Raw genomic sequence first — 24,875 nt, 5'->3', positions numbered from 1 at the left:
CACTCTCGCAGGCGCTTTCCACACCCGTCCCGAACTAACACCACCCCGTCCGCGAAGCCCCGCCCCCTGGGAAAACCCGCCCCTCGCCGCCCGTCAGGACGGTACGCACATGCGCGAGAATGCGTCCCCGCCCGCGTCCCCGCCCCCGCTCCCGCCCCCGCCCCCGCCCAGTCTTCCGCGCGAAGCCGGCTGGTCCCCGCTCTGTCACCTCACGGTAGTCGTTGCCGGTGGCGGGTGCGGGGGCCCGAGCAGCGCTGGGCGACCTCTACCCCGCCCCTCAGGCCGGGCCCGGGCTCGGTCTCCCCGCTCCCTCCGCTCCCCTCCCCCGTCGGGTACGGGAAGGTCCAAGCAGCTGCCGGGTGCCTGAGGGACTTAGTGGCTGCAGCCGCCACGGGTCCCGATGGAGCCGCCAAATCTCTATCCCGTGAAGCTCTACGTGTACGACCTGTCCAAGGGCCTGGCCCGGCGGCTCAGCCCCATCATGCTGGGTGAGGGGCTGGGGGCGGGCGGGAAGGAGGGCGGGAGCCGGGCCGGAGGGCGCCGAGACGGCCGGCCGAGGTGGGGAGGCCTGGGCCATGGCTCAGGGGAAGGCCCAGAGGATGGAGAAGAGCCCCAGTAGAGAAGGTGTGGGTCTGAGGTTTGGGCCCCCGAAGCCCCTCTTGGCCCTCATCACGTTTGAATCCACGGAGAGGGGATAAAGGAGTCACGCTCTCCCCTAGACCTTCAGAGCCACTTCAGCTGGGAGGTGGGGGAAGCCGGCGCTGGGTCCCCGTGGGTTTCCTGACTCGCTTGGGGAGCCCCCTACACTTCTTCCTCGGCGCTGTGGAGTGGAGGTGAAGATGCCTGCCGCGCGGTGCCCCTCGTGGTGAAAGGGACACTGCGGAGGAGAGCCTTCCCTCCGTGCCAAAATGAAACTCTTTGTGCAGTCTCTGGGGTAGGTGGGGAGAGAAAGCTAGAGCTGCACAGGGGCCCAGCCGTTGCCCCCAGGTAGAAGTAAAGTCAGGTCTACTGGAGCCCGAACTCAAGAATTCACCAAGTTCCGCCTGACAGTGCGGTCTTCTCAACAGCTTCTAAGTTAATTGCTTTTGCCCAGGTGGTAAGAAAGCAATTCTGTGGGAGGATTGGTTGCTGTTGTGTCAGTAAGGATTAGTAAGGGAAGTATTTCTGTTGTGCTCCATTAAACTACTTAACTGCCAGGAGAGAAAATCAGCCCTAGTTCAACATGGATCAAACCTCTTTATAACCCAAATACCAAAGTGTCTTGTGTAACATAGGAATTGTCAGGTTTGTGATTTCAGATGATGTTGGGCAGGAAAGGATTCTGGGAATTGAAAATTGAACAGCTTTGGCAACATCCATTTGAATGGCTAGTATTTCCTGGCTTCTATGGAGACATTAGAGAATGTTTTAGTTCATGTCATATCTGTGAGACAAGAGGGCAGAGATCAAGTAAGCAGGGCTGCTTTTGAGTTTCAGTGTCCTTGAGTTTCTAATGTGCCTTAGTGGGTTGAACTTAATCTCTTAACCCTGGCGCAATGAGTGATTCCTATATTTGGCTTCACATCAGAATCACCTAGGATGCTTGTTAAAGATACAGATAACTTCATTTCCAACATATATTGTTTTTTGTTTATTTTATTTTATTTTATTTTTGGCTGTGTTGGGTCTTTGTTGCTGTGCATGGATTTTTCTCTAGTTGCAGCAAGCGGGGGCTACTCTTCGTTGCGGTGCGCGGGCTTCTCATTGTGGTGGCTTCTCTTGTTGCGGAGCACGGCATGTGGGATCTTCCCGGACCAGGGCTCGAACCCGTGTCCCCTGCATTGGCAGGCAGATTCTTAGCCAGTGTGCCACCAGGGAAGCCCCCAACATATATTGTTAAATGGGAATAGAAAAAATGAAGTTGGAACAGTTCTTTAAATATGCAGTTGTGTGTTTAAAGCAAAGGATACATGGTTGTTTAGGCAAATAATTATCTGGAAGATACATAAGAAAATTGCTAATAGTGGTAGCTTATGAAAAGAGGAACTTAGGGAATTCCCTGGTGGTCCAATGGTTAGAACTCTGTGCTTCCACTGCAGAGGGCACAGGTTTGATCCCTGGTCGGGGAAACTACATGCTGCACAGTGAAAGAAAAAGAGAAGAAAAGGGGAACTTGACGCTGAAGACATACATATATTTTCTATTCAAAATAAGCAAAGTTTTTTTGGCCACGCCGCGCAGCTTGTGGGATCTTAGTTCCCCAACTAGGAATTGAACCCTCACCCTTGGCAGTGAAAGCATGGAGTCCTAACCACTGGACCTCCAGGGAATTCTTGCAAAGTTTTAAACGTATGGATTCTAGAGTCTTATTACACAAGTACTTAATAAGAATCTTTTGGAGTTTTGATCCAGAAATCTGTATTGTTAATAAGCTCCTCAGGTAATTCTTATGTAGCCAATCCATTATTAGAAGGTTGGGCCTAGATCTCCAACTGTTAAAATGAATAAGGCCAATCTGAAAGCAAACTAACAGAGTCACTGTTTGAGGAAGGTGCTAGTCACTAGTACATTACATCAGTCAAGTTCTGACTAAACGTCTTGTAATGGAGCCATTTAGTTAGCTTGATCATAGTGAGGAGTTACTTAGGTATTTCCTAGACCCATAAATAAAAGCCTCCACCTTTACACTGGATATTTTTTTGTTCTATTATATACTAGTTATTGATTTTAGCTAAAGGGGGCCTTAGGGTCATTGATTCATGATTCATTCAGCAGACATTGAGTGTCTACTACGTGCTAGTCCCAGTGTTAAGCTTAACTGAAAATGATGTGATAAAGATGTTCTCTGTCATCATGGAGCTATTTAGTGGGGAAGACATTAAAAATAAATAAGCAAATGAAGTAATTACAGATCGTGATAAGTACTAGGTTGTGCAGGAAGCCAACTAGGTGCTGAGACAGAAAATAAGAAGAGAGACCTACTTTAAATAAGGGGATCAGAAGTAGTAACTTTTAAGTTGGGAATTAAAGGATGAGGAAGAAGTAGTCACAAGGTGGGTGGTGAGGGAGTTATAATGTTCCAAACAGAAGGGGGATTAACCTGCCAAGGCCCTCAGGCAAAAAAGAGCCTGGCCTGGTCTAGAAGTGGCCTGGCCTTTGTGGAGTTTAGTGGGTGAAGAGGAAGGTGCCATAACTGAAGGTGGAGTACTGGGACTCCCTCCCACCCCCCAAACCTTTTTTAATAGATGTGAAATCCTAGAAGACCTCAGCCAACGTCATCAGTTTGGCACATCTGATTCCAGTGGTATTTCTGAGAACATTACCTTGCCTGCAAATCTGATTCTCTCTTCTCTATCCCATTTTCTCATATTGCTTTTATGCCTTTTTTAAAAGTAATGAATAAAGCGTTATCAAAGGTGGTAATCATTACTTTCTAGAGTTAAAAACTTATGGAAAATGGGCATTGCCTTACGGGTGCATCCTATCCAGACATCACTAATCTTAAAGTTGGGTATGTCCCAGTTCTGTTAGGAGCCAACTATTAATTTCCCGTTCCTAAATATATTTGAACCTTTAAAACATCAATTTGTTTCCTGATTTTTGCAATGAATTCTAAAAGCATATTAATAGCTAGATTTACTGAGTGCTTACCTTGTGCCAGACCCTTTTTTTTCTGAGTATCTTCATGTGTTATATTCTTCACCACAAATTTGTGAGATAGGTCCTGTTATTATCTCCATTTTTCATTTGAGGAACCCAAGATATAAGACATTAAGAAATTTGCCCCCCAGGTCACACAGCTGGTAAGTGGCAGAGGTGGGTTATAAACACAGGCAGTCTGACTTCCAGAGCTCATGTTCTCAGGTATTTTGCTCTACCGCCTTTCCTGTGTAATATGTTCCTTTATAATTGATGTAAAGTAGGTACCTAGTTCAAGTTTATAAAGGCATCTCTTGCCAAGTGTTTCAAATTTGGATGAGGAAAATAGCTGGATTCAATGTGTATGTGCCATTCATAATCATCGTTTTATGATCATCCCTCCTAGCCTTCATTGTCCTGAACTAGTGTGACCTCATCAGCAGTGCCAACTTATTCTTTTTTTTTTTTTAAAGGGGGAGCTTCATGGGTGGAGTGGCCTGGCTCTTTATCTAGTTATAGTAGCCTCTTATTATGACAGCTCCTCATTGTAAGACCCCCATCTAGTCTATTACAATCCTGATTAGACTAGATAAACCCAATGTAATTCCTTTCTCCCCTGAAACAATGTAGACTCCACAGTTTTACCCTGTCCAGTTTTCAGTCTTCTAGAATTGCTTCCTATGAAGGTATTCCTGCTCCACAGTCTTTCACTCATAATGAAGACAGTCCTGGAATTATCCTTATCACTCTAATCGAGCAGACAGCCTGATTGTACTTTTTTTTCATAGTTACTATTTGCCTAAGATAATTAGCTATTATGATTGTCCTTCAGTTTGTCCTTTTAATAATTTTGGCTGCTCTTTAAATTTCTTGACCTCTTTCTGTGCTAAAGTACATAAAGATAATGGTGGAGGTTTGTTATATTTGTTTAATCGTGGTAAGGGATACTTTATATTTGTTGACTGTTTTCCGATCTGAAGTTTGTGTGCATGTACGTGTTCCAAGATCACATTTATTTTTCTTTACAAGCCTATCTCAAAATTGTTGTCAGGGGGCTTCCCTGGTGGCACAGTGGTTGAGAGTCTGCCTGCCGATGCAGGAGACACAGGTTCGTGCCCTGGTGCAGGAAGATCCCACATGCCGCAGAGCGGCTGGGCCCGTGAGCCATGGCCGCTGAGCCTCTGCATCCTGAGCCTGTGCTCCGCAACGGGAGAGGCCATAACAGTGAGAGGCCCGCGTACCACACACACACACACAAAATTGTTGTCAGGTTTAAAGACTTAGGCATATGGAATGTGTGTGTGTGTGTGTGTGTGTGTGTGTGTGTGTGTTTATGTATTTCTTGGCAGAATGCAATCAAATGAATATTTGAGATTTTACACTGCTCAGTTCCTTGCTTAATTCTGTAGTACAAATAGTAATGAAATAAAAGACATGGACTCTGTCCTCGAGGAGTTTAATTAGTTAAAAGTAATGCTGTGCATATGCAACATTAGATAACAGCACAAAAGAGATTATGATTAGGACTTCCCTAGTGATGCAGTGGTTAAGAATCCGCCTGCCAATGCAAGGGACACGGGTTCAAGCCCTGGTCCGGGAGATCACACATGCCATGGAGCAACTGAGCCCGTGTGCCACAACTGCTAGCCTGTGCTCTAGAGCCCATGCTCTGCAACAAGAGAAGCCACAGCAGTGAGAAGCCCATGCACTGCAGCAAAGAGTAGCCCCTGCTCGCCGCAGCTAGAGAAACCCCACGTGCAGCAGAAAAGTCCCAACGCAGCCAAATAAATAAATAAAGTAAATTTTAAAAAAATAAAATAAAAAATGAATTAAAAAAAATAGAAATTATGATTAGATGCCAAAAAGGGGTGAGTGGTGAAACAATTATTTTAGGCCTTGAAAGATGGGACAGGCCATGGTGGGCTGGATGTGTCAGAAAGACTTAAGCAAGAACCTTGAGCTCCTGGAGGGCAGGAACTCTGACTCCCCTGTGTGTCCCCTGTGGCCTTTCAGAGCTAGTGGTCAGTAAATATTGATTATAGGAATGATTGAGACTTGAACTGAAGCTTAAAGATTAAGTAGAATTTATTTGAATCTGAGGATTTTTTATAATGTTTTAATGCCATCTATTGTGCTTTGTTTTAGATTTTTTTTTGTTCATTGTGTGCACTGTTTTACATCCGTCCAGTGAATTAATTTAGTAATCGTGCAGTTTCTTTCTGGCAAAATGAAAAAACACCAAGCCCTTCGTGATCCTTCTCCTGCTTTTCTCTCCACCCTCACCTGTCTCTACATACTGAACACACTGTACATGAGCCTTTCTCAACTGGGTTCCACAAGAGAATTAAGCACTAGGGAAAATGATCTGAGTAGCTATTTTCTCATTCTCCCAATAGATTCCTCAGGGCATAAGGGCTTAATTCTCTTGCAGAACCCCAGTGGAGAAGGGCTGTTTCACACGGTAACAGGACTGAACCCGTTCAGTTCTTTTTTACCTTTAGACTTTTCGAAGGCTGTGCTCTCTGCCAGGCATACTTTCTCTCCCCATCTCTTAGCCTGGATAACTTCTGCTTATCCTTGAGGTTTCAACTGAAATGTTACTTCCTACAGGAAACTTTCCCTGTCCCCCACCTCTCAAATCTTGGTCATGTGTCTCTATAATGTGCTGATAACATCCTGTAATCTCCTTTAATAGCATTTATCATTCTATTTTTAAATTGCATGTTTTCTCATCTGTGTCCACTCCCCCAGTGCCAACTTGACTGTAAGCTCCAATGGGGGCAAGAACTCTTGAGTGTATCCCCAGAGTTTAGCACAGTTACTGGCATTCAGTAAATACAACCTGAGTAAGTGACAGGATGTTGCAGACCTACCTCAAAGCATTGCTACAAGGCCTGACTAATAACAACAAGCAATGGTTAAGAGGGAACCTTCTGAGTACTGAAATAAAGAACTCACAAATTAGTTATTTTTATTCTGAGAAAGAATCCTGTACTGGCTCCAAGGAATCCTAGTGCTAGAGTATTACGTAGTTTTAAATCTACCCTTTTTTGAGGATTAAAATACCCTCTTAGTTTTTAGCAATGTTTTGCATTTTGACTTTGTGATAACCTCTCTACCTAAAGGAGGGGCAACTGCCAATAGGCATTTTTTTTAGCCTATAGGCACAGAGGTCCACTTATGTTATACAAATGTATCCTTTTACCTTTTCCCACATAGATTCAACATTTACCTGGTAGTTCCAGAGAAGAATAAGCTGATTTTTTGAGTTAACCCCTTCACATTGCTGGTAATCTGGCAAGTCACATTAAAACACTGCCAATTAAGAACACTTTTTCAGGGACTTCCCTGGTGGCGCAGTGGTTAAGAATTCGCCTGCCAACGCAGGGGGACAGAGGTTCGAGCCCTGGTCCGGGAAGATTCCCACATGCCGCGGAGCAACTAAGCCCATGTGCCACAACTACTGAGCCTGCGCTCTAGAGCCTGCAAGCCACAACTACTGAAGCCCACATGCCTAGAGCCCGTGCTCTACAACAAGAGAAGCCGCTGCAGTGAGAAGCCCTCGCGCCGCAACGACGAGTAGCCCCCCGCTCTCTGCAACTAGAGAAAGCCCGCGTACAGCAACAAAGACCCAACGCAGCCAGATAAATAAATAAATAAAAAGAACACTTTGTCACTGTGGGGTGAAATCTAGGAGGTGAGCTAGGGCTACTTTTGATTTATACTAATGAGCTAATACTGCCTGCCCCTGGAGTCCCAGCAACATCACCCACTTTATGCTTATTAATAGACATTTATTTAGCACCAGCAGTATACCAGGTGCTGATCTTGAGCACAACCCATAACCAGCAGGAATGTCTATATGCACAAGCTCCATTACCTTAATTGATGAGGAGGTAGATGGAGTATTTTCTCCTTGGCTTTTATGTACTGACTTTACTTTTTACAATCAGTGGACGGCTGACTAGTGTGGACCTCACTCTACATTCTTTGTTGTGCATGATGAAAAACAGGGCTAATATCCATGTCTTCCATTTGTTTTCTTTTTTTTGTTTTCTTTTTTATTTTTGGCTGCGTTGGGTCTTTGTTGCTGCACACGGGCTTTCTCTGGTTGCGGTGAGCGGGGGCTACTCTTCGTTGCAGTGCGTGGGCTTCACATTGCAGTGGTTTCCCTTGTTGCAGAGCATGGGCTCTAGGCGCATGGGCTTCAGTAGTTGCAGCTTGCAGGCTCAGTAGTTGTGGCTCGCAGGCTCTAGAGAACAGGCTCAGTAGTTGTGGCACACGGGCTTAGTTGCTTTGCAGCATGTGGGATCTTCCCGGACCAGGGCTCAAACCCGTGTCCCCTACATTGGCAGGTGGATTCTTTTTTTATTTTAATAAATTTATTTTTTTACTTGTTTTTATTTTTGACTGTGTTGGATCTTCATTGCTGCTCACAGGCTTTCTCTAGTTGCATCAAGTGGGGGCTACTCTTTTTTTGTGTGTGTGTGGTATGCGAGCCTCTCACTGCTGCGGTCTCTCCCATTGCAGAGCACAGGCTCCGGACGCGCAGGCTCAGCGGCCATGGCTCACGGGCCCAGCCGCTCCGCGGCGTGTGGGATCTTCCTGGACCAGGGCACGAACCCGTGTCCCCTGCATCAGCAGGCGGACTCTCAACTACTGTGCCACCAGGGAAGCCCTTTTACGTTAGGTTTTTTTTTTTTTTTTTGAGGGGGCTACTCATTGCAGTGCGCGGGCTTCTTATTGTGGTGGCTTTTGGTTGCAGAGCACGGGCTCTAGGTGCATGGGCTTCAGTAGTTGTGGCACGAGGCTCAATAGTTGTGGCTCACGGGCTCTAGAGTGCAGGCTCAGTAGTTGCGGCGCACGGACTTAGTTGCTCCGCGGCATGTGGGATCTTCCCAGACCAGGGCTCAAAGCTGTGTCCCCTGCATTGGCAGGCGGATTCTTAACCACTGTGCCACCAGGGAAGCCCTTCCATTTGTTTTCATGTGCATACCTCATAGGCTTCAAAATCAACGCAACGGACGTGCCAGCAAGCTTGAGACATGCAGCCATCTGACCCACCCACTCTCCAGCTTGCTGAGGAAATCCTAGTGGGAAAACAGTCTGTTCCTATAGTGTGCTAATATCCACTGAGCCTAATTCACATCCCAAAATGGCCTTGTGCCCCAATTCAATCTCAAACCCCCACCATCTACTAACCTACTGTACCTCAGTCTGGCTGAAAAAACTTTTTAAATCAGTTCAGTCCCACTTTACAATGCCTGTCACCCCCAGAGGAGGCCATGACCCTCGTTCTTGTCCTCATGAGAGCAGGCCACTGAGTAGCCAACCTTACGTTTCTACCTGAGCTGCTCCAACAAGTACATGGTTACATCTTTTTTTTTCTTGTCTTTACACTGGACAAACCATGCATCTTTATTTACCTGTTTGAAATGATGTTAATAAATATTTGTTCCACTCTATCATGTAAAGATGTGAGAATAAGGATAATTATGAAGCACTTTAAATTAAGAAAGGATGTAAATCCACTCAATCCATTTTAAATGTTGTTGGCTCCAAGTGTTTGGTAGACAGATTAATAAATGAAAGAATGAATAAGAGGATCTTTTTTCTACAGTTTCTATCACCATTCTATGGATGGATGTGATCTTAAGCATACCTTGATGTAGTTGAATAAGGAGGAAGTATAATGTCCAGCTTACAGATAAATTTAGTGATCAATACAGAGAATAACAAGTAGAATAAAGTAGGGTTTGTATCCCACAACTTTTGAATTGTTTTTCAGGTGTAAAATAAGTGGCAGGATGGTCTCTGAGGCCTCTCTCCAAAAACCCATTATTTTAGTAGGGCTGGGTTTGAACCGGTGCATCTGTACCTGCCACCTGTCCACCTGGGTCATTGAACATAGGCATCTGAGAAGGCAGTAGCAGACTCAGGGTGCAATATGCCAGGGTTGCAAAGTCATTTGAGTAACAAGCCAGGGCAGCAAAGATTGGGGTTAAGAACTTTGGCCTCATTAGCACTGTGTGTCAACCACAACAGCTGTGCATGTAGCATCTCTGTTCCAGGTTCTTTGCTAGGTGCTAGAATTGCAAAGATGCATAAGAAACTGACCTTGTCCTTGAAACAATTATAGTCTAATGAGGGAAAAAGGTAGTTTCCATACCAAGGTACTATGAAAGCAGCCATAACACTTTCAAATCATGAAGGCTAAAAGAAGAGTTAGTTTTTGTTTGTTTTTATTTCGCTGCGTCAGGTCTTAGTTGCAGGATCTTCGTTGCGGCATGTGGGATCTTCTGTTGCAGCACGTGGGCTTCCTTCTAGTTACAGCGCACAGGTTCAGTAGTTGGGGCACGGGGGCTCTAGAGCCCGCAGGCTTAGTTGCCCCGCGGCATGTGGGATTTTAGTTCCCCGAACAGGGATCGAACCCAAGTTCCCTGCATTGGAAGGCGGATTCTTAACCACTAGATCACCAGGGAAGTCCCAGAAGAGTTAGTTTGTGGGGGGCATATATTATGTGCCAGGCACTGTGCTGGGCCTATTTTGTGTGTCATCTCTTTTAACCTTGGAAATGTTATGAGGTAGACACTATTACTATGCTTTTTTTTTTTTTCTGACAGAATAGGAAACTAAGGTTTAAACAATGCCATCCAGAAAAACTTCCTGCAATGATGGAAATGTTCTAGATCTGCACTGTCCCATCTCTAACTGCTAGCCGCATGTGGCTACTGAGTACTTGAAATGCAGTAGTCAACTGAGGAACTGAATTTGTTCTTTTAATTTTAATAGCCACGTGTGGTCAGTGACTACCATACTGGACAGCTTAGGCTTAGAAAAGTTCTCAACTTCTACAAGTTCATCTATATGATCTGGTCCTCGATTACCTCTGCTCATCTACTTTTCTCCTCCTCACTCACCAAGTCTAGCCACACGGGCCTCCTTAAGGTCCCTCAGATACACCTAGCATGTCCTGCCTCTGCATGGCTCCCTCCCTTGCCTCCTTCAGGCCTTTGCTCAAATGACACTTTCTCAAAGAGGCCCACCCTGACCATCCCTGAAACTCCCAGTGTCCCTTACCCTGCTCTTATTTTTCTTTATCACTCATTATTGTTAACCTACTATGATTTATTATGTTTATTAGTAGTATTTATTGACTATCCTATCTCCTCACCCTCTAAATACAATGAAGGAGGTTTTTTTTCATCTCCTTTGTTTACTGATGTATCCCTACTGCCAAGAATATTGCCTGAAGTATAATAGTCACTTCATAAACATTAGTTCACTGACTGAACTGATAGGATTCAGACCTGGCCTGTCCACACTAGAACCTGTGTTCTTATTCACTACACTGTACTTCTTCTCATACAAGTATAGTGTTTTTCCCAAAGTAAATGAGAGCAGGAACAGTCAAGAGAAAGCAATATCCCTTATATGTCTAGTTTCATGCATCATTGCATGTCTCCAAGGAAATAAACAACAAATTGCTGCCATTTAGACAGCAAGCTGTTTTATAAGTGGCAGTCCAGAAGAGCACATCAGCTCTATTTAAAATGCAATGTTAGGGCTTACCTGGTGGCGCAGTGGTTAAGAATCCGCCTGCCAGGGAAGTCCCTAACGTTGCATTTTATTTATTTATTTATGGCTGCGTTGGGTCTTCATTGCTGCACGCAGGCTTTCTCTTGTTGCAGCGAGCAGGGGTTACTCTTCGTTGCGGTGCGCGGGCTTCTCATTGCAGTAGCTTGTCTTGTCGCAGAGCACGGGCTCTAGGCGTGCGGGCTTCAGTAGTTGTGGCTCAGAGGCTCTAGAGCACAGGCTCAGTAGTTGTGGTGCACAGACTTAGTTGCTCCGCGGCATGTGGGATCTTCCCGGACCAGGGCTTGAACCCATGTCCCCTGCACTGGCAGGCGGATTCTTAACCACTGCACCACCAGGGAAGCACCTTCTTTTATCTTTTGAAAGTCTTCACCCTTTTCCCCAAGGAGGCTATCATATGTAATATCTCCATTTATCAAACTTCTGTGTACCACACACTGTGATGCTTTATACAGATTATCATTACCGGTTACAACAACTTTGTATTGAAGAAACTGTGGCTCAAGTTGAGTAAACTTGCCCAAGATCCATCGCTAGCAAAGGGAAAAAGCTCAGCTCTGAACCTGTGCCATATTCTTAACTGCCTCCGATGACACTACGCTGAGCCATCAATAGGTTGTCATGCAGGACCCATGGTTTCTTCTGTCTCTTCCAGAAAAAAGAAAATTAGGCTACTGTTAATCTTATTTTAAAAGCTTTCTTACAGGGGCAAAATAGTGCAACTTATGCAAAGGGAGAAGTGTAATCATATCACCTCTCCTTCCACACAGTGCCTAGAGTTTCATCCTTTAGAAAGTCACAGGGCAAACACTGAAGCATTGAAAGTATTCAATTCAGCAATCAATAAACAGTTACCATAAAATTATTACCAAAGGTGAATGAGTGATGTTTGATAATGTTCTCATGTCTTTCACTGCCCTTCCTCTTCATCCTTAGCACTGTGGAATCTCCCGTGGGCTACTGCAAAGACCTCCTCACTCTCGTCTGCTCTCTCTACTCTCTGCCCTCCAATTCATCTTCTATTCCTACAGTTATCTCTTAGAAGATACAGTTATCATTTAAAAACATGGATCTGATCAGGGCACTCTACTGCATAAAAACCTTCAATGCCCCACAGTGTAGGGCAGCCTTCAGTCCAGGTTTGCTCTACTTTGCTCACACCCTTGCCTGCCACTCGTCCTCTTACCACCATCACTGCACCCTTTGCTCTACCCTGCAAGACCTTAGTCTTTTTCACAACTATGCATTTGTACATACTATTCCCACTGGCACAAATGTCCATCCCTCCCCCGTTTGTTCATTGGTTGAATTGCAGCTCGTGAAGGTAATTCTTTATCTTTATTATGTTTACCACTATTATGGAGCCTATCAACATTGTGTTTTAGTTAGTTACGTGTGTCTCTCTCTTTCCATTTGACTTTGGGCTCCTTAAAGGCAGGACAGTAATCTGTTCATATTTGCATTTCCATACCTCGCATCATTTCTGGCACATAGAGGTGTAGAATACATGTGCATTGACTATTCAAATGGATGGCATCTGCAGTTTGCTCTCTGATTTTCTAAAGGATTTCACCTCACATATGCTCCATGAAGAAGTGGACAATAGTTTTTCTATACTATTTTTAAGATTTTTTTTTCTTTTTTCTTTTTTTTTGCTGTGGACCATTTTTAAAGTCTTTATTGAATTTCTTACAATATTGCTTCGGTTTTTTTATGTTTTGGTTTTTTGGCCACGAGGCATGTGGGATCTTAGCTCCCCAACTAGGGATTGAACCCACACCCCCTGCATTGGAAGGCGAAGTCTTAACCACTGGACCACCAGGGAAGTCCTCTATACTATCGTTTTGCTTTATCTCTGTAGATGAGACAAAGACATTAAAAAGGCAGAGTTGAGTTGACCCTAAAGGGGAAAGAAAAGCAGACATAAAATTGGGTACCTCTATACCAGTGTTCCATCTTGCATTCTGCTTAAGGATTCTGATTATTTTTTCAGCTTATTTAACACAACATACCATGTCATGACCTAAGGACCTTATTGGAGGAGAATTGCGTTCCTAGAAAGTCCCCCAGGAGGTTTATAATGGGTTAATCTGGGTTTGACTGATGTTCTGAATTTACTCCGGCTGGGGGGCCAGTTAGTCTAGTCCCAAGTGGTTAAATCTGTTCTTTTTTTCTCCACAGGGAAACAACTGGAAGGCATCTGGTAAGCTGGGTGGGACTCCTTAATTGGCTGGTTTATGAAACCAAATAGCACCCATGCATTTCAGGTTCCAATCTGTGGCTTCCAGTTTGAAACCTAGCTCTCTCAAGTCACAAATCTTCAAGTTCTAAAGCAGTGGTTTCCAGCCAGGAGTTATCAGTGTCTCGAGACTTTTGGAGTGGATGGGTGAAGGCCAGGGATACTGCTATAAACATCCTACATTGTACAGGACACCCCTCCACAATGAAGAATTTTCCAACCAGAAATATCAGTGGTGCAGAGGTTGAGAAAGCCTGTCCTGAAGAAAGGTGGAATTATGTCATGCACACCCCTGACCAAGCTTTCTAACTATGGAAGTCATGAGTATCCCACATGTCTGTCTTAGAACACATTCTACTTTGGTCTCTCAGACCCATCCCTGTCAGACACAAGGTGGTGGCTGGGCTCAGTTCCATTTCTGAGAAAACCTTAGGTCAGCGTTCTGTCTGGATCGCTAGAGCCTGCTGACATATTGGTTGACCAGAATGACCCTTTGCTTTGTTTGACTCGAACCAAGAAGTAATATGAGCACCTTCACCTGAAATAGTTTTACACTTATCATCTGGTCTTTCTCTCAACATGGTCCAGGTTAACTGCTCCTGTTAGTTTAAAAAGTCTGGGAACACACCTTGGTCTGCAGAGATTTATTTCAGTAATTGATTTGTTAATACTGGGGTGAATCTGTAAGGACTCCTCTCTGCTTACATGATCTACAGCGGTGGTTCTCAACAAGGGACAGTTCTGCCCCCAGGAGACCTTTGGCGATGTCTGGAGACATGTTTGTCGCCACAGCGGAGGCAGGTAATGCTAGTGCCATCTAGTGGGTAAAGGCCAGGATCTGCTGAACATTCTAGAATGCACAGGTCAGTCCCCACAACAAAGGATTAGCCAGCCCCAGATGTCAGTAGTGCCAAAGTTGAGAAACTCTGGCCTATGGTATTTATCTTACCTTTGTTTGGTTAGTTTTATAAAGATGTTGACCTTATAAGTCATATCCTTAGGCAGAAATCACTCTCATTGCAGTGTGGTGTTTGCTTTTTCTCGGACCAATTTTAAGCTTTCTGGCTTATTCTGCCTCTTCTCTGCATTGCAGGCACACCTCCATAGTTGTACACAAGGATGAGTTCTTCTTCGGCAGTGGCGGTATCTCCAGCTGTCCACCGGTGAGTGTCTTCCCCCACCCTGTCTGCAGTCTCGGGTTCCCATAGACCAGGAACTTTGTTCTCCTCTATAGTTCTGGCTTCTAGCCCAGTGTATACAGGCCTGTGGCATAGTTCCTCATGGTGACCTTAAGACTCAGCTCAAGAATACCCTTCCCAGATGTTCCAGCTAGCTGACCTCCCCTCTGCTCCCATGGTATTTGTGGTCCCTCTGTGTCACACTGAGCATGTTATGGTGAAATGGGCTGTTCCTGAGTCTCCAGGGGGAGCCCTGTGTAAGCTCCTTGTAAGCTGAGACTGTCTCATTCTTCTGTCACCATCACCAGCTCAGTGCCTTGTGCATGGTATGAACTCAGTCAATGTGAAGCTCAGTCAGTGTGAACTATGAGGGCTCTGAGAGGTAAAGTGAGTTGCCCAAAGTTACATGGCCAGTTACAGCACCAGTACTAAAACTCACGTCTCTCTGACTCCAAAGCCCATGCCCTTTTCCAGAAAATTTGTCGGAGCTGTCTAAGGGTCGTCACAGGAGGTACTCAAGCAAAGACCAAAAAAACAGTCTTTTTTAAAAAAATTTATTTATTTGGCTGCGTTGGGTCTTCGTTGCTGCGCGCAGGCTTTCTCTAGTTGCAGCGAGGCGGGGCTACTCTTTGTTGAGGTGCGTGGACTTCTCATTGTGGTGGCTTCTTTTGTTGTGGAGCACAGGCTCTAGGCACGCGGGCTTCAGTAGTTGTGGCATGTGGGCTCTAGAGCGCAGACTCTGTAGTTGTGGCGCATGGGCTTAGTTGCTCCGCGACATGTGGGATCTTCCCGGACCAGGGCTCAAACCCGTGTCCCCTGCATTGGCAGGTGGATTCTTAACCACTGAGCCACCAGGGAAGTCCAAACCATGCATTTTGATACTTATAAATGGGAAGTCATTTTTTTTAATCTCTTCCTCCCACTGGCCCCCCCACCTCATATAACAAGTCCTTTGTTAAGCCCACATCTGTTCTATCTTGTAAGTGTACCTTAAACTAGTCTAATTCTCTTCATCTCGTCTCATTTTTCCAGAGCTTTCACCTTAATCCAGGCCACCCTCATTTCTAGCCTGGACCACAGCAATTCATCTACTATTCCTTCTCAGTGAGTTCTCTGTACAGGAGGCAAAGTGATTGTTTCAGAATGAAAATCTGATCATGGCATTCCCCTGCTTAAGTCAGTACTCTGCCCGTTGCTCTTGGAATAAAAACAAGAAAACTCAGCATAGCCTACAAGGCCCCATCTGATCTGGTCTCGGTCTCTCTCTCTGGGTGGCCTCTTTGCAGGTTGTACCCTTCCCCACCCACCTCTTCTCATTCCTTGAACACACCTTGGACATTTAAACCTGTCCTCTGACTTCAGTCTACCTCCCTGACCCTTCATGTGGTTATGTCTCTCCATTCTCCAGATGAACTCAATGTCACTTTCTCAGCCAAGTCTTCTCTGACCCTTCGGACTGGGAAGATCCCCTGTCTTAAGTACTGACAGCAGTACTTTTTCCAACAAGACCCTATCGCAGCTCGTAATTATACATGGTTTATGGGATTTTTTTGTTTGCCTTCCCTGGTAGACTATAAGCTCCATGAGGGCAAGAATCTCATCTGTTTTGTCCAATGCCTAGCATAAGGCCTGGCAGATAGTAAGTTCTCAATACATATTTGTCATATGAGTGAATAATAGGGGGTTGAATAATGACCTTTTAGTTTCTTGCAACTCTGACTACAATGATTATCCTGCTCACCATGTTTTCCCCAGTGCCTAGAACAACGTCAGGCACATAGTAGGTGCTCAATAGCTGCTATTGTGTGAATTTATGGTCTTTTCAGGGAGCTCTGCTCTGGAGTACTCTCCCTTACTCCTCAGCCCATTCCCAGCTCTCTCCTCTTCAGTGACCCTGTTGCTTTCTGCTTGGCTGGTTTCCCCCAGGACCTCGGTCTCTCCTTGAGTCTGCTATGGCAGTCTGTTAACCCATGGCTGAGACTTTTCTGTAGGTCTTTCGGGGACCATTAACTCCCTTGCCAGAGGAACCCTATCACCTCGTTAAATTAGCCTCACAGATCAAAAAGGAACTGAATTGTGGAAATATTTGCCAGCCTGCCAGCTTCCTCACAGTTCTTCACATTTTCCCAGCGTTACAAGGGATATCAAGTGTGTCACAAAAAAAACTGGCTGCATACATTATGAATATAGACCTGGAAAGATGGCCTGTCAAGTGTGAGCCATTTCTAGTCGTCCTGTTCTGCCCTCGTGAGTAGGCATGTTGGGGCCAAAGGGAGACTTCAGATTCCGGGTTTCTATCCTTTTATCAACTGAATGAATGGACAGTGTCAGGAGTCTGACCTGCAGGAGACTAAGCTTCCCAGGACCCTGCCAGAAACAGGACACCTGACTTCTTAGCCATGTTGCCAGCACGTGGCGATGGAAAGTCTCCAGGGAGCTCTAAGCCATTATAACCTTGACACAAATAGGAACTAACTCTTGGGCTTCCCTGGTGGCTCAGTGGTTAAGAATCCGCCTGCCAATGCAGGGGACACGGGTTCGAGCCCTGGTCTAGGAAGATCCCACATGCCGTGGAGCTACTAAACCCATGCACCTCAACTACTGCACTTGTGCTCTAGAGCCCACAAGCCACAACTACTGAGCCTGGGTGCCACAACTACTGAAGCCTGCACACCTAGAGCCTGTGCTCCGCAACAAGAGAAGCCACCGCAATGAGAAGCCCGCGCACCGCAACGAAAAGTAGCCCCGGCTCGCCACAACTAGAGAAAAGCCCGAGCGCAGCAACGAAGACCCAATGCAGCCAAAAATAAATTTAAAAAGTAAATAAAGGGGGCTTCCCTGGTGGTGCAGTGGTTGAGAGTCCGCCTGCCGATGCAGGGGACGCAGGTTCGTGCCCCGGTCCGGGAAGATTCCACATACTGCGGAGCGGCTGGGCCCATGAGCCATGGCCGCTGAGCCTGCACGTCCGGAGCCTGTGCTCCGCAACGGGAGAGGCTGCAACAGTGAGAGGCCCGCGTATCGCAAAAAAAAAAAAAAGTAAATAAATTAAAAAAATAATAATAACTCTTCATCTGTCCTGGGTGCTCTGAGAGTTAAAAGTTGTTGGAACAGAACATTTGTGGTCTTCCATGGGAAACCACATGAAAAAATTCAGTGGAGAGAGTGATTTACTGACTTTCTTTGGGTTGGCTTTTTTAGGGAGGTACGTTGCTTGGGCCCCCAGATTCTGTGGTTGATGTGGGGAGTACAGAAGTCACAGAAGAAATCTTCCTGGAGTACCTGTCCTCCCTGGGGGAGTCTCTGTTCCGGTGAGTGGAGACAGGGGTGGTGGTTAGTTGTGTCTGTCTCCCCCACTAGATGATTGGCCCGCAGGGGCAGCCACCAGGTCATTTCCCCCAGAACACTCAGCGTGTTTGACCCGGTATTTGCTGAATAAATATGAAGGGAAAGCAGTTAATCGTTACACAAAAAGAGCTCAGCATTGCCTCCAAGGCCACTGTTCCATCCCAGCATATGTACTGCTGAAACTTTTGAGGAAAGGAAGGGCTGTTTATTCCTTCTGATTAAAATCAGCTGCTGCTATTTCAGCACATGCTGCTCTCAACAGCAGTATTTTATCCTGAAAATCAAAAACGGAGTTTGTAGAGAGATTGGGATAAAATACAAATTTGAGCATATTTTCTCTTTAAGAAACTTTAGTCAATTTGAAGTGTTAAACTCTAACCCTGCAGCTCTGATTTTGTGACTATAAAGATTCTCCTGAAACTGTGGAGGAGCCAAATGTGTTTATTTCATCCTTCCCTTAAAATGCCCAGAGTGGCAAATCAGGCACTCCTTTTGGGTGTAAGAGAGGGGAAATCGCAGTCCTCAAATTCAGCTGTGCTCACCATTCTGTTACCTGGTTTGAATGGTTTCCCATACATGGTTGCTGACTTTCATATCTGTTTCCCAAACCTCACAATGTACAGAGGTGAAGCCTACAACCTCTTTGAACACAACTGTAACACCTTCAGCAATGAAGTGGCACAGTTCCTGACTGGGCGGAAGATCCCTTCTTACATCACTGACCTTCCCTCTGAAGTTCTCTCCACGTAAGTGGCCTCTGTCTCTGCCTTTGAAATCCCCATTCACAGACAGGGCCTCTCCTCTGGCCCACATCTGCCCCCACTGTTCTCAGCAGAATCCTCCCAAGCTGGGTGGGGTGTCATGATGGCAGCTTCTAACATAGAACGCCACCATTCTTTCTACTCTCGGGTGCTCACCTGTGTTACCTTCACCCTCCTTGGAGTTGGACCAACTCTATCCTGACCTGAGTGCAACTGCAGAACTTAGAAACCCAGTTGACGCTGGCCCCAGTGTTTGTACAGAGTCCTGGTATCTGTCTTCCCCATTGCACATGAAGCACGCCACTCCCCAGAAATGCCCACTTAAAAGGCAGTTTAGATAGACGAGCCAAGAGTAGGTCAGAGAATTAGTAGGGTGGCTTGTTTTGAAACTGTTGTTCGTCCTTCTTCCCCTGCACCTTAAGTTCTTTGACACCTTCAAACCTCCTAATCGCCCTCGTACCTCGTAGCGCACAGTCAGCCTTCGGTAGATGTTTTCTTCAAAAATACTGTGTAGCCCCTCCTTCCCTGATGTGGTCCAAGCTTTGTGGGCCATCATCCAGGCACCCCCAATGCCATCACACCCCTCCCTCCCTTTGCTGTTGATTGCGTTCAGGCAGCCTCTGCCCACTCTAGGACCGGGTCCATTTGCTGACTCTGACTCAGTTTCTCCTGAACTGGGGACCTGTTCAACAGGGATCCTGGCAGGTTTAGCAGACTCAGCAAGGTGAGCTGTTCTTCGCACCCAGGTAGGAGCCCCTCAGGAAAAACTTACACAGGAAAGAAGGCTATTGTCTGTGTCGAGCTGGTGAGGAGAGCCCCACGTCCCAGTCCTGGCCCTGCCTTCCTATTCCTTGGTGGGTGTGTTAAACACCACAGCATTGCTGAAGGATCTAGGTTATTGGGCCCTGAGCAAACCCGAGTAGCTGGAATGTTCTTGCTATTATTATTTGATGGGTGGGGTTCCTGGACTTGTTGGAATTGGGGTTAGTATTTCTTCGTTTCATCAGTTTATGCTTTAGAATATTTCATTTCCTTTGAATTTGGGGATGGTTTTCAAAAATGGCAGTATCACCGAAGAAAAAGAAAGCCAGTAACTGAGATGTGTTGTGGGCAACCGGACTTAAGGTTGCAGTAATCTTGGAAAGTCTCTAAGACTACAGCATTTGTGGTCTTTTTTCCAGCTAAGCTACTCTGAGAGCAAACTGGGAGCCCTTTATACAGTGGCATTAACACCTTCTGACATCCTGCACCTGTCATTTTTCCTGAGTATTCCCTGTACTCCCTAGAAGACCTCAGTTCCCTGAGGAGTCCAATTATGTACCATCCTCACTTCTGACTTTTTCTTTTTCATATCCTTTTTCTTTTACCTCAGCTTCCTCACTTAAACTTTATCTTCTTGTACCATGAGAATTAAAAATACAAGTACAGAAAGTACAGAAAGCTCTAGTTCCCAGTACATCACCAACCTTTTCAAACCACAGCTAACCAGGAGGCAAAGGTAGTACGATGGTAGCATTTACTAAGGAGGGGACACCAGGAGTAAAAATGCAGAGCAGCTATGTAGAGATCCCCTCTATGAAAAAGGATGGATGAGATAGGTGAGAAAATTAAATGGACTGTAGCGAACTTTTTCCTGGCGTGGCAGTGCTGCTGCATGTGTGGGCAGAGCTGGGCGCGCCGGCCAGCTGTGGCAATCTGCGTCCGAGAGCCCACTCCAGCTCCCGTGTCTGTTCTCTCTGCAGGCCCTTTGGACAGGCCCTGAGGCCCCTCCTGGACTCCATCCAGATCCAGCCTCCCGGAGGGAGCACGGTGGGCCGACCCAACGGCCAGAGCTAACAGGACTGCATGGGACCGCCCTGCCTCACCAGGGCTTTTCCTTTTTAAACAAAACAAACCCTACCAGATTTCTATTTTATAATTTTACATCAGAGCTAACAACCAGGGAACGGCTTTTTAAATTTCCCAGGGAAGGAGATCATCAGGCTGCATGTAGAACAATGCTGCTAAGAAACAGAACAAAATGCCATCCCTTCTAATAGTATTATACTAATTTATTCAGGCTGTCTTGTCTGTGAGTTCACTTTTGACACTGCTTCCTAAGCGTCCTCCACACTGGAGAAACAGAGGGCATTTGTTTAAGCAGAAAGCAAGAGACACAGTCTAGGGGAGCCCCAGCCCAGAACCTCTTTCCAGAGAATGCCCACGCTCTACCCAGGTTGCCACCACCTATGGGACCCAGGTGAGTTTTACATTATCCATGACCTGGAAACGGTTACTCTCCACCATTAAATGAACCAAAGGATTTGGTGCACATGGGGCCAGTTTTAGGATGACTAAACCAGCCTAAGTGAACTCTTTAGCCATGATCTCTCTCACCTTCCCTCTCCTCCCCCAAGCAAGGCCATGGGGTGGGCTGGAGCAACCCAAAGCCTCAAGATGGAGGGGGAGTAACAGCAAGTGTCAGGCCAGAGGAAACAGGATAAAGCCATTCCTCCCTCCACCTAGACTGATTGCCAGTCCTCTGACATCAATCTTGGAGAACCTGCTTTGCTGTCTACAGGCTGCATTTCCTCAGCATAGCTGACCTGTCATAGTTAATGAAGGTCTGGAGCAGCAGAGACCTTTTGTCTGCAAGTAATAATGTAGGTTATTTGCAGTCACTGTACCCACCCCACCCAGACCAATATGCAGTATTCAGCTAGGGGCCAAGGGGGAATGATTCCCTGCTCTTGGAAAATATCCCTGATGTAGCAAGAATAATGATGCAGAATCAAGGTGGCAAGAAAATTTAGAGTTATTTCTGATATGGATTTTTACCTTATCCTAAATGTGTTTTGAAGGCACGTGTTATTTCTGGTGTCATTCTGACGTTAAAGAAGCAAGGTTGAGGGCATGAGTGGGCATTTTCATAAAGAGCTGCTGCTAGGAGCTTATAGGCAACAAATAATCTGGAAGTTTCTAATCTGGAGAGGCTTTCATATTCTCTTTCTTCACGTGAACCTCCTTTAACTTGGGAGAGTGAATGTGGAGAAGAACTCAGAGCTGCGTGGTACCTGAGTCCCAGCCCTGGCATCCTCGGGCCCCTCATGCCGTGGCTCCTGCCACTTCTCAGACTTGAATTATGTTCTCTTTCCTGGCCTCTGGCCTGCAGCAGGTGCCTTTCCTCACCAAAAAGCTGCTGCTCACCTCTGGCCTCATCTCCTCCCATCTCTGCCATTAGCCATGGCAATTGGCATCATCAGGGTCTCAGCTAGAGGACAAGATGTTATTCTGCCTTAGTGTTTGCCTGTGACCTGACCAGGGCACGTCCATGATGACTAGCTGTGATGTCAAGTGACATTTTGGAACTGTTAGGATTGGAAGCCAAACCAGTGAGCACTTTAATTCTTCTCAAGACCCACTGATTGGCCAGTGTGCATGGTAATAATACATTAGAGCAGAAACTATCAGGGGCTGTTATTTAATGTTGACCGACTGGCAGAATTGGGCCGCGGAGAATGGGTTTCAGGCTGGCTTTCTCCTGGGAGGGCAGCATGTGGATCAAGGCCATGGCTCTGCTTCTCGGCTGCTGGGTTTCTCTCCTTTTTCAGCTTGCCTTGCCCAGCGCTCTCTCCCTTCCAGGCTCCTGCTCCAGACCTCTCTGCCCAGGGCACTCAGCTCTGGCCAGAGCATGATGGGCATCACAAACTCCTTCTCTTCTCCCTCCTCCCCCACGTCCAGGCTCAGCTGATTGCTCTCCTTCCAGTAGTCACCTCCAGACCCAGGGCTGTACCACGAAGTTAGCCTGAGTGGCTCCCCTGAGAGACTTTGAGTCACTTGGTTCATTGAAAGACACCCTTCATGTGCAACAGCCACTTGTGCCAATGCCTGTGCCTTAGGGTTTGTGGGGGGAGAAGGAGGGATCAATAAGCCGTCTTCTCAGCTCTGCAGGAAGGCAAGCCCTCCCTCCCCCACCCTAGTCCCACCATCACTAACTGGAAACCTAGTCTCAGGCTAGGAACCCCCCCAGCCCCATCCTCACATTTCTCTGTCTATCCCAGAACCTCAGGAGCCTGCTCACTGTGACCAGCTAGCTCCACATGGGCGTGCGCAGGCAAGCAGGATGAGAAAGATGTGTGTGACTATATCACACAGGTGGACACCTGTATCAAGGTCCATTGGTTTAAAGGGACAGGGAAGGAGGAGGAGGGATGAGACTGTCACCCCCTCCCAGAAATAAAGTTTGTACCTTTGAGATTCCTTTTGCCCTTGAAGTCAAACTAATAATTGTGTCTAGTACGGAGGTGTTTGCTGTTTTTCTTTGGTATTTTTTCTAATGCAATAAACTCATTTCTGCCTGCGGCATCTGGGTAGCGCTTGAAGGTCTGGGTATGCATCCACCATGAAGCAACTCCAGGCTGCTGCTTCATCTGTCTCCCTCTGAGCCTAAATATGCTGAGTCTGGCTATGCCGCCTTTGCTTGGTTGTACACCTTGTGGATAATAAGTGTCAAGAGCAGAGAAGAATGTATGACTTTCACCATTGGATTATAAAGATGGGGAAAGGGCCCAGAGAGAACTCGACTTGCCCAAGGTCACCTCGTGACTGGGGGTGGAGTAAGACTCAAAAGCCTGACCTGCTGGCCCCAACCTCTGAGATCTCAGAGGACCTCTGACCTCACCAAGAAGTGTTCACTTCTGGCTTCAGTTTGGCTGTAGGCTGGGACTGTGGCCCCAGGGATCTCTCCCCACCTTGTTACTGTCACCTCACTGAACAAGTGTTGGGGTGGGTGGACAGCTCTCTGAATGTCCCCTGATAGGACCAGGCTCATCAGCTTGGCTGCTGGTGTCTGCAGGTTCAGTCAGGCCACTTTGAGTGAGCACCTTCCACTCACAATGGACGTGAGATGTGAGCAGTGGTCCCGTTTTACAGATGGGGAAACAGGTGCAGAGAAACTAAGTTATCCATGTGGCAAGTGGCTGAGCTCTTGTATCCAGGCTGTGTTCTCACCACCACCCAGCTGAGACCTCATCATTGAAGCACTGTATCTTTCCAACATGCTAGCTTAAAAATTAAACAAGAGATTCTGTCTTTCCAGAGGACACAGAGGGCGGGTGGCTTTGACTGACATATTTGCTTCCCAAGAGCTGACATTTTCAGAAGCAGGAGTCCTTTAAGAACACCTGGTCTGGGGGAGTTCCGTGGTTTGTCTAGTGGTTAGGATGTGGTGTTTTCACTGCCGTGGTCCGGGTTCAATCCCTGGTTGGGGAACTGAGATCCTGCAAGCCACGTGGCACAGCCAAAAAAAATGTGCACCTGGTCTGAGATCACACAGCCTGGGCTGAAGTCCTAACTTTGCCACATATGGGCCAGTCTGTTTATCTCCTTATCTGTAAAATGGGGGAACTGGTACCTACTTCACAGGGTGGTTTTGAAGAGAGTAAATGGAATGCATTTTGCCCAGTGCCTGGCACAGATTAAATGATCGATGAATGTCAGGCCGAGGACGGAATCCATTCAACAGCCACTGACTGAGGACTCCTGCCAGCCAGCTCTGTGCCGAGGCCCTGACCAATTCTCTGTGCTGAGGACGGTTTACAAGATAAGGTACTGCAGACTTGCACTGTTTGCATCGGGTGGGGGGAATGGCAGAAAACAGATACTTTACCCTTAGACTTTGTGACTCATGACAAGTCACTGTGGGGTTCGTTCATTCAACCCCACAAACTTCCCTGGGAGCCTACCGTGTGTCAAGCGGCACTGGGCTCTTTGCTGGGGTACAGTGGTGAGCAGGACTGATAAGGCCTCTGCCCGGGCAGGGGTTAAATTCTGGGGAAGCTGAGGGAGACTTGGGGAGACAGGGTAGACAAGTTCAGCAATCTCAGGTGGCAATTGCGCTAGGGAAGAAATAAAACCAGGTGGCAGCATAGTGTGTGGTGGGAGTCGGGGGGGACAGGGGGATGTTTTAGGAGGCTGGGGAAGCCTTGTGTGACGAGGTGATGTTTGATCTGAGACCTAAATGACAAAGCACAGATCTGAGGGAAGAGCATTCCAGGCAGAGGGAGCAGCAAGTGAAAGAACGTTGGAGGGACTGAACGGGGGCCAGAGCAGTTGGTGCGTGAGCAGAGGGGTTGGTGGGAGGCGTTGAGGTAGTTTCTG

General features: G+C 46.6%; 1 protein-coding gene across 2 annotated transcripts; it reads left to right on the top strand.

Moving 5' to 3' along the window:
* The first annotated feature begins 151 nt into the window (after window positions 1-151).
* On the top strand, window positions 152-22,976 carry DESI1 (desumoylating isopeptidase 1). Of its 2 annotated transcripts, none has more exons than XM_067698228.1 (6): window positions 152-488; window positions 13,396-13,417; window positions 14,547-14,616; window positions 17,830-17,939; window positions 18,600-18,722; window positions 22,778-22,976. In XM_067698228.1, the coding sequence occupies exons 1-6, from the start codon at window positions 401-403 to the stop codon at window positions 22,800-22,802; spliced, it is 438 nt and encodes a 145-aa protein (XP_067554329.1). In that variant the 5' UTR covers window positions 152-400; the 3' UTR covers window positions 22,803-22,976. The 2 variants fall into 2 exon arrangements, with proteins under 2 accessions (XP_067554329.1, XP_067554328.1); XM_067698227.1 differs by having other exon boundaries at window positions 156-488; window positions 20,480-22,976.
* Window positions 22,977-24,875: the final 1,899 nt, after the last annotated feature.

Source organism: Pseudorca crassidens, chromosome 11, assembly GCF_039906515.1.
Source record: "Pseudorca crassidens isolate mPseCra1 chromosome 11, mPseCra1.hap1, whole genome shotgun sequence".
NCBI classification, from domain to species: Eukaryota; Metazoa; Chordata; class Mammalia; order Artiodactyla; family Delphinidae; genus Pseudorca; species Pseudorca crassidens.
This window is presented reverse-complemented; position numbering and strand designations above follow the sequence as displayed.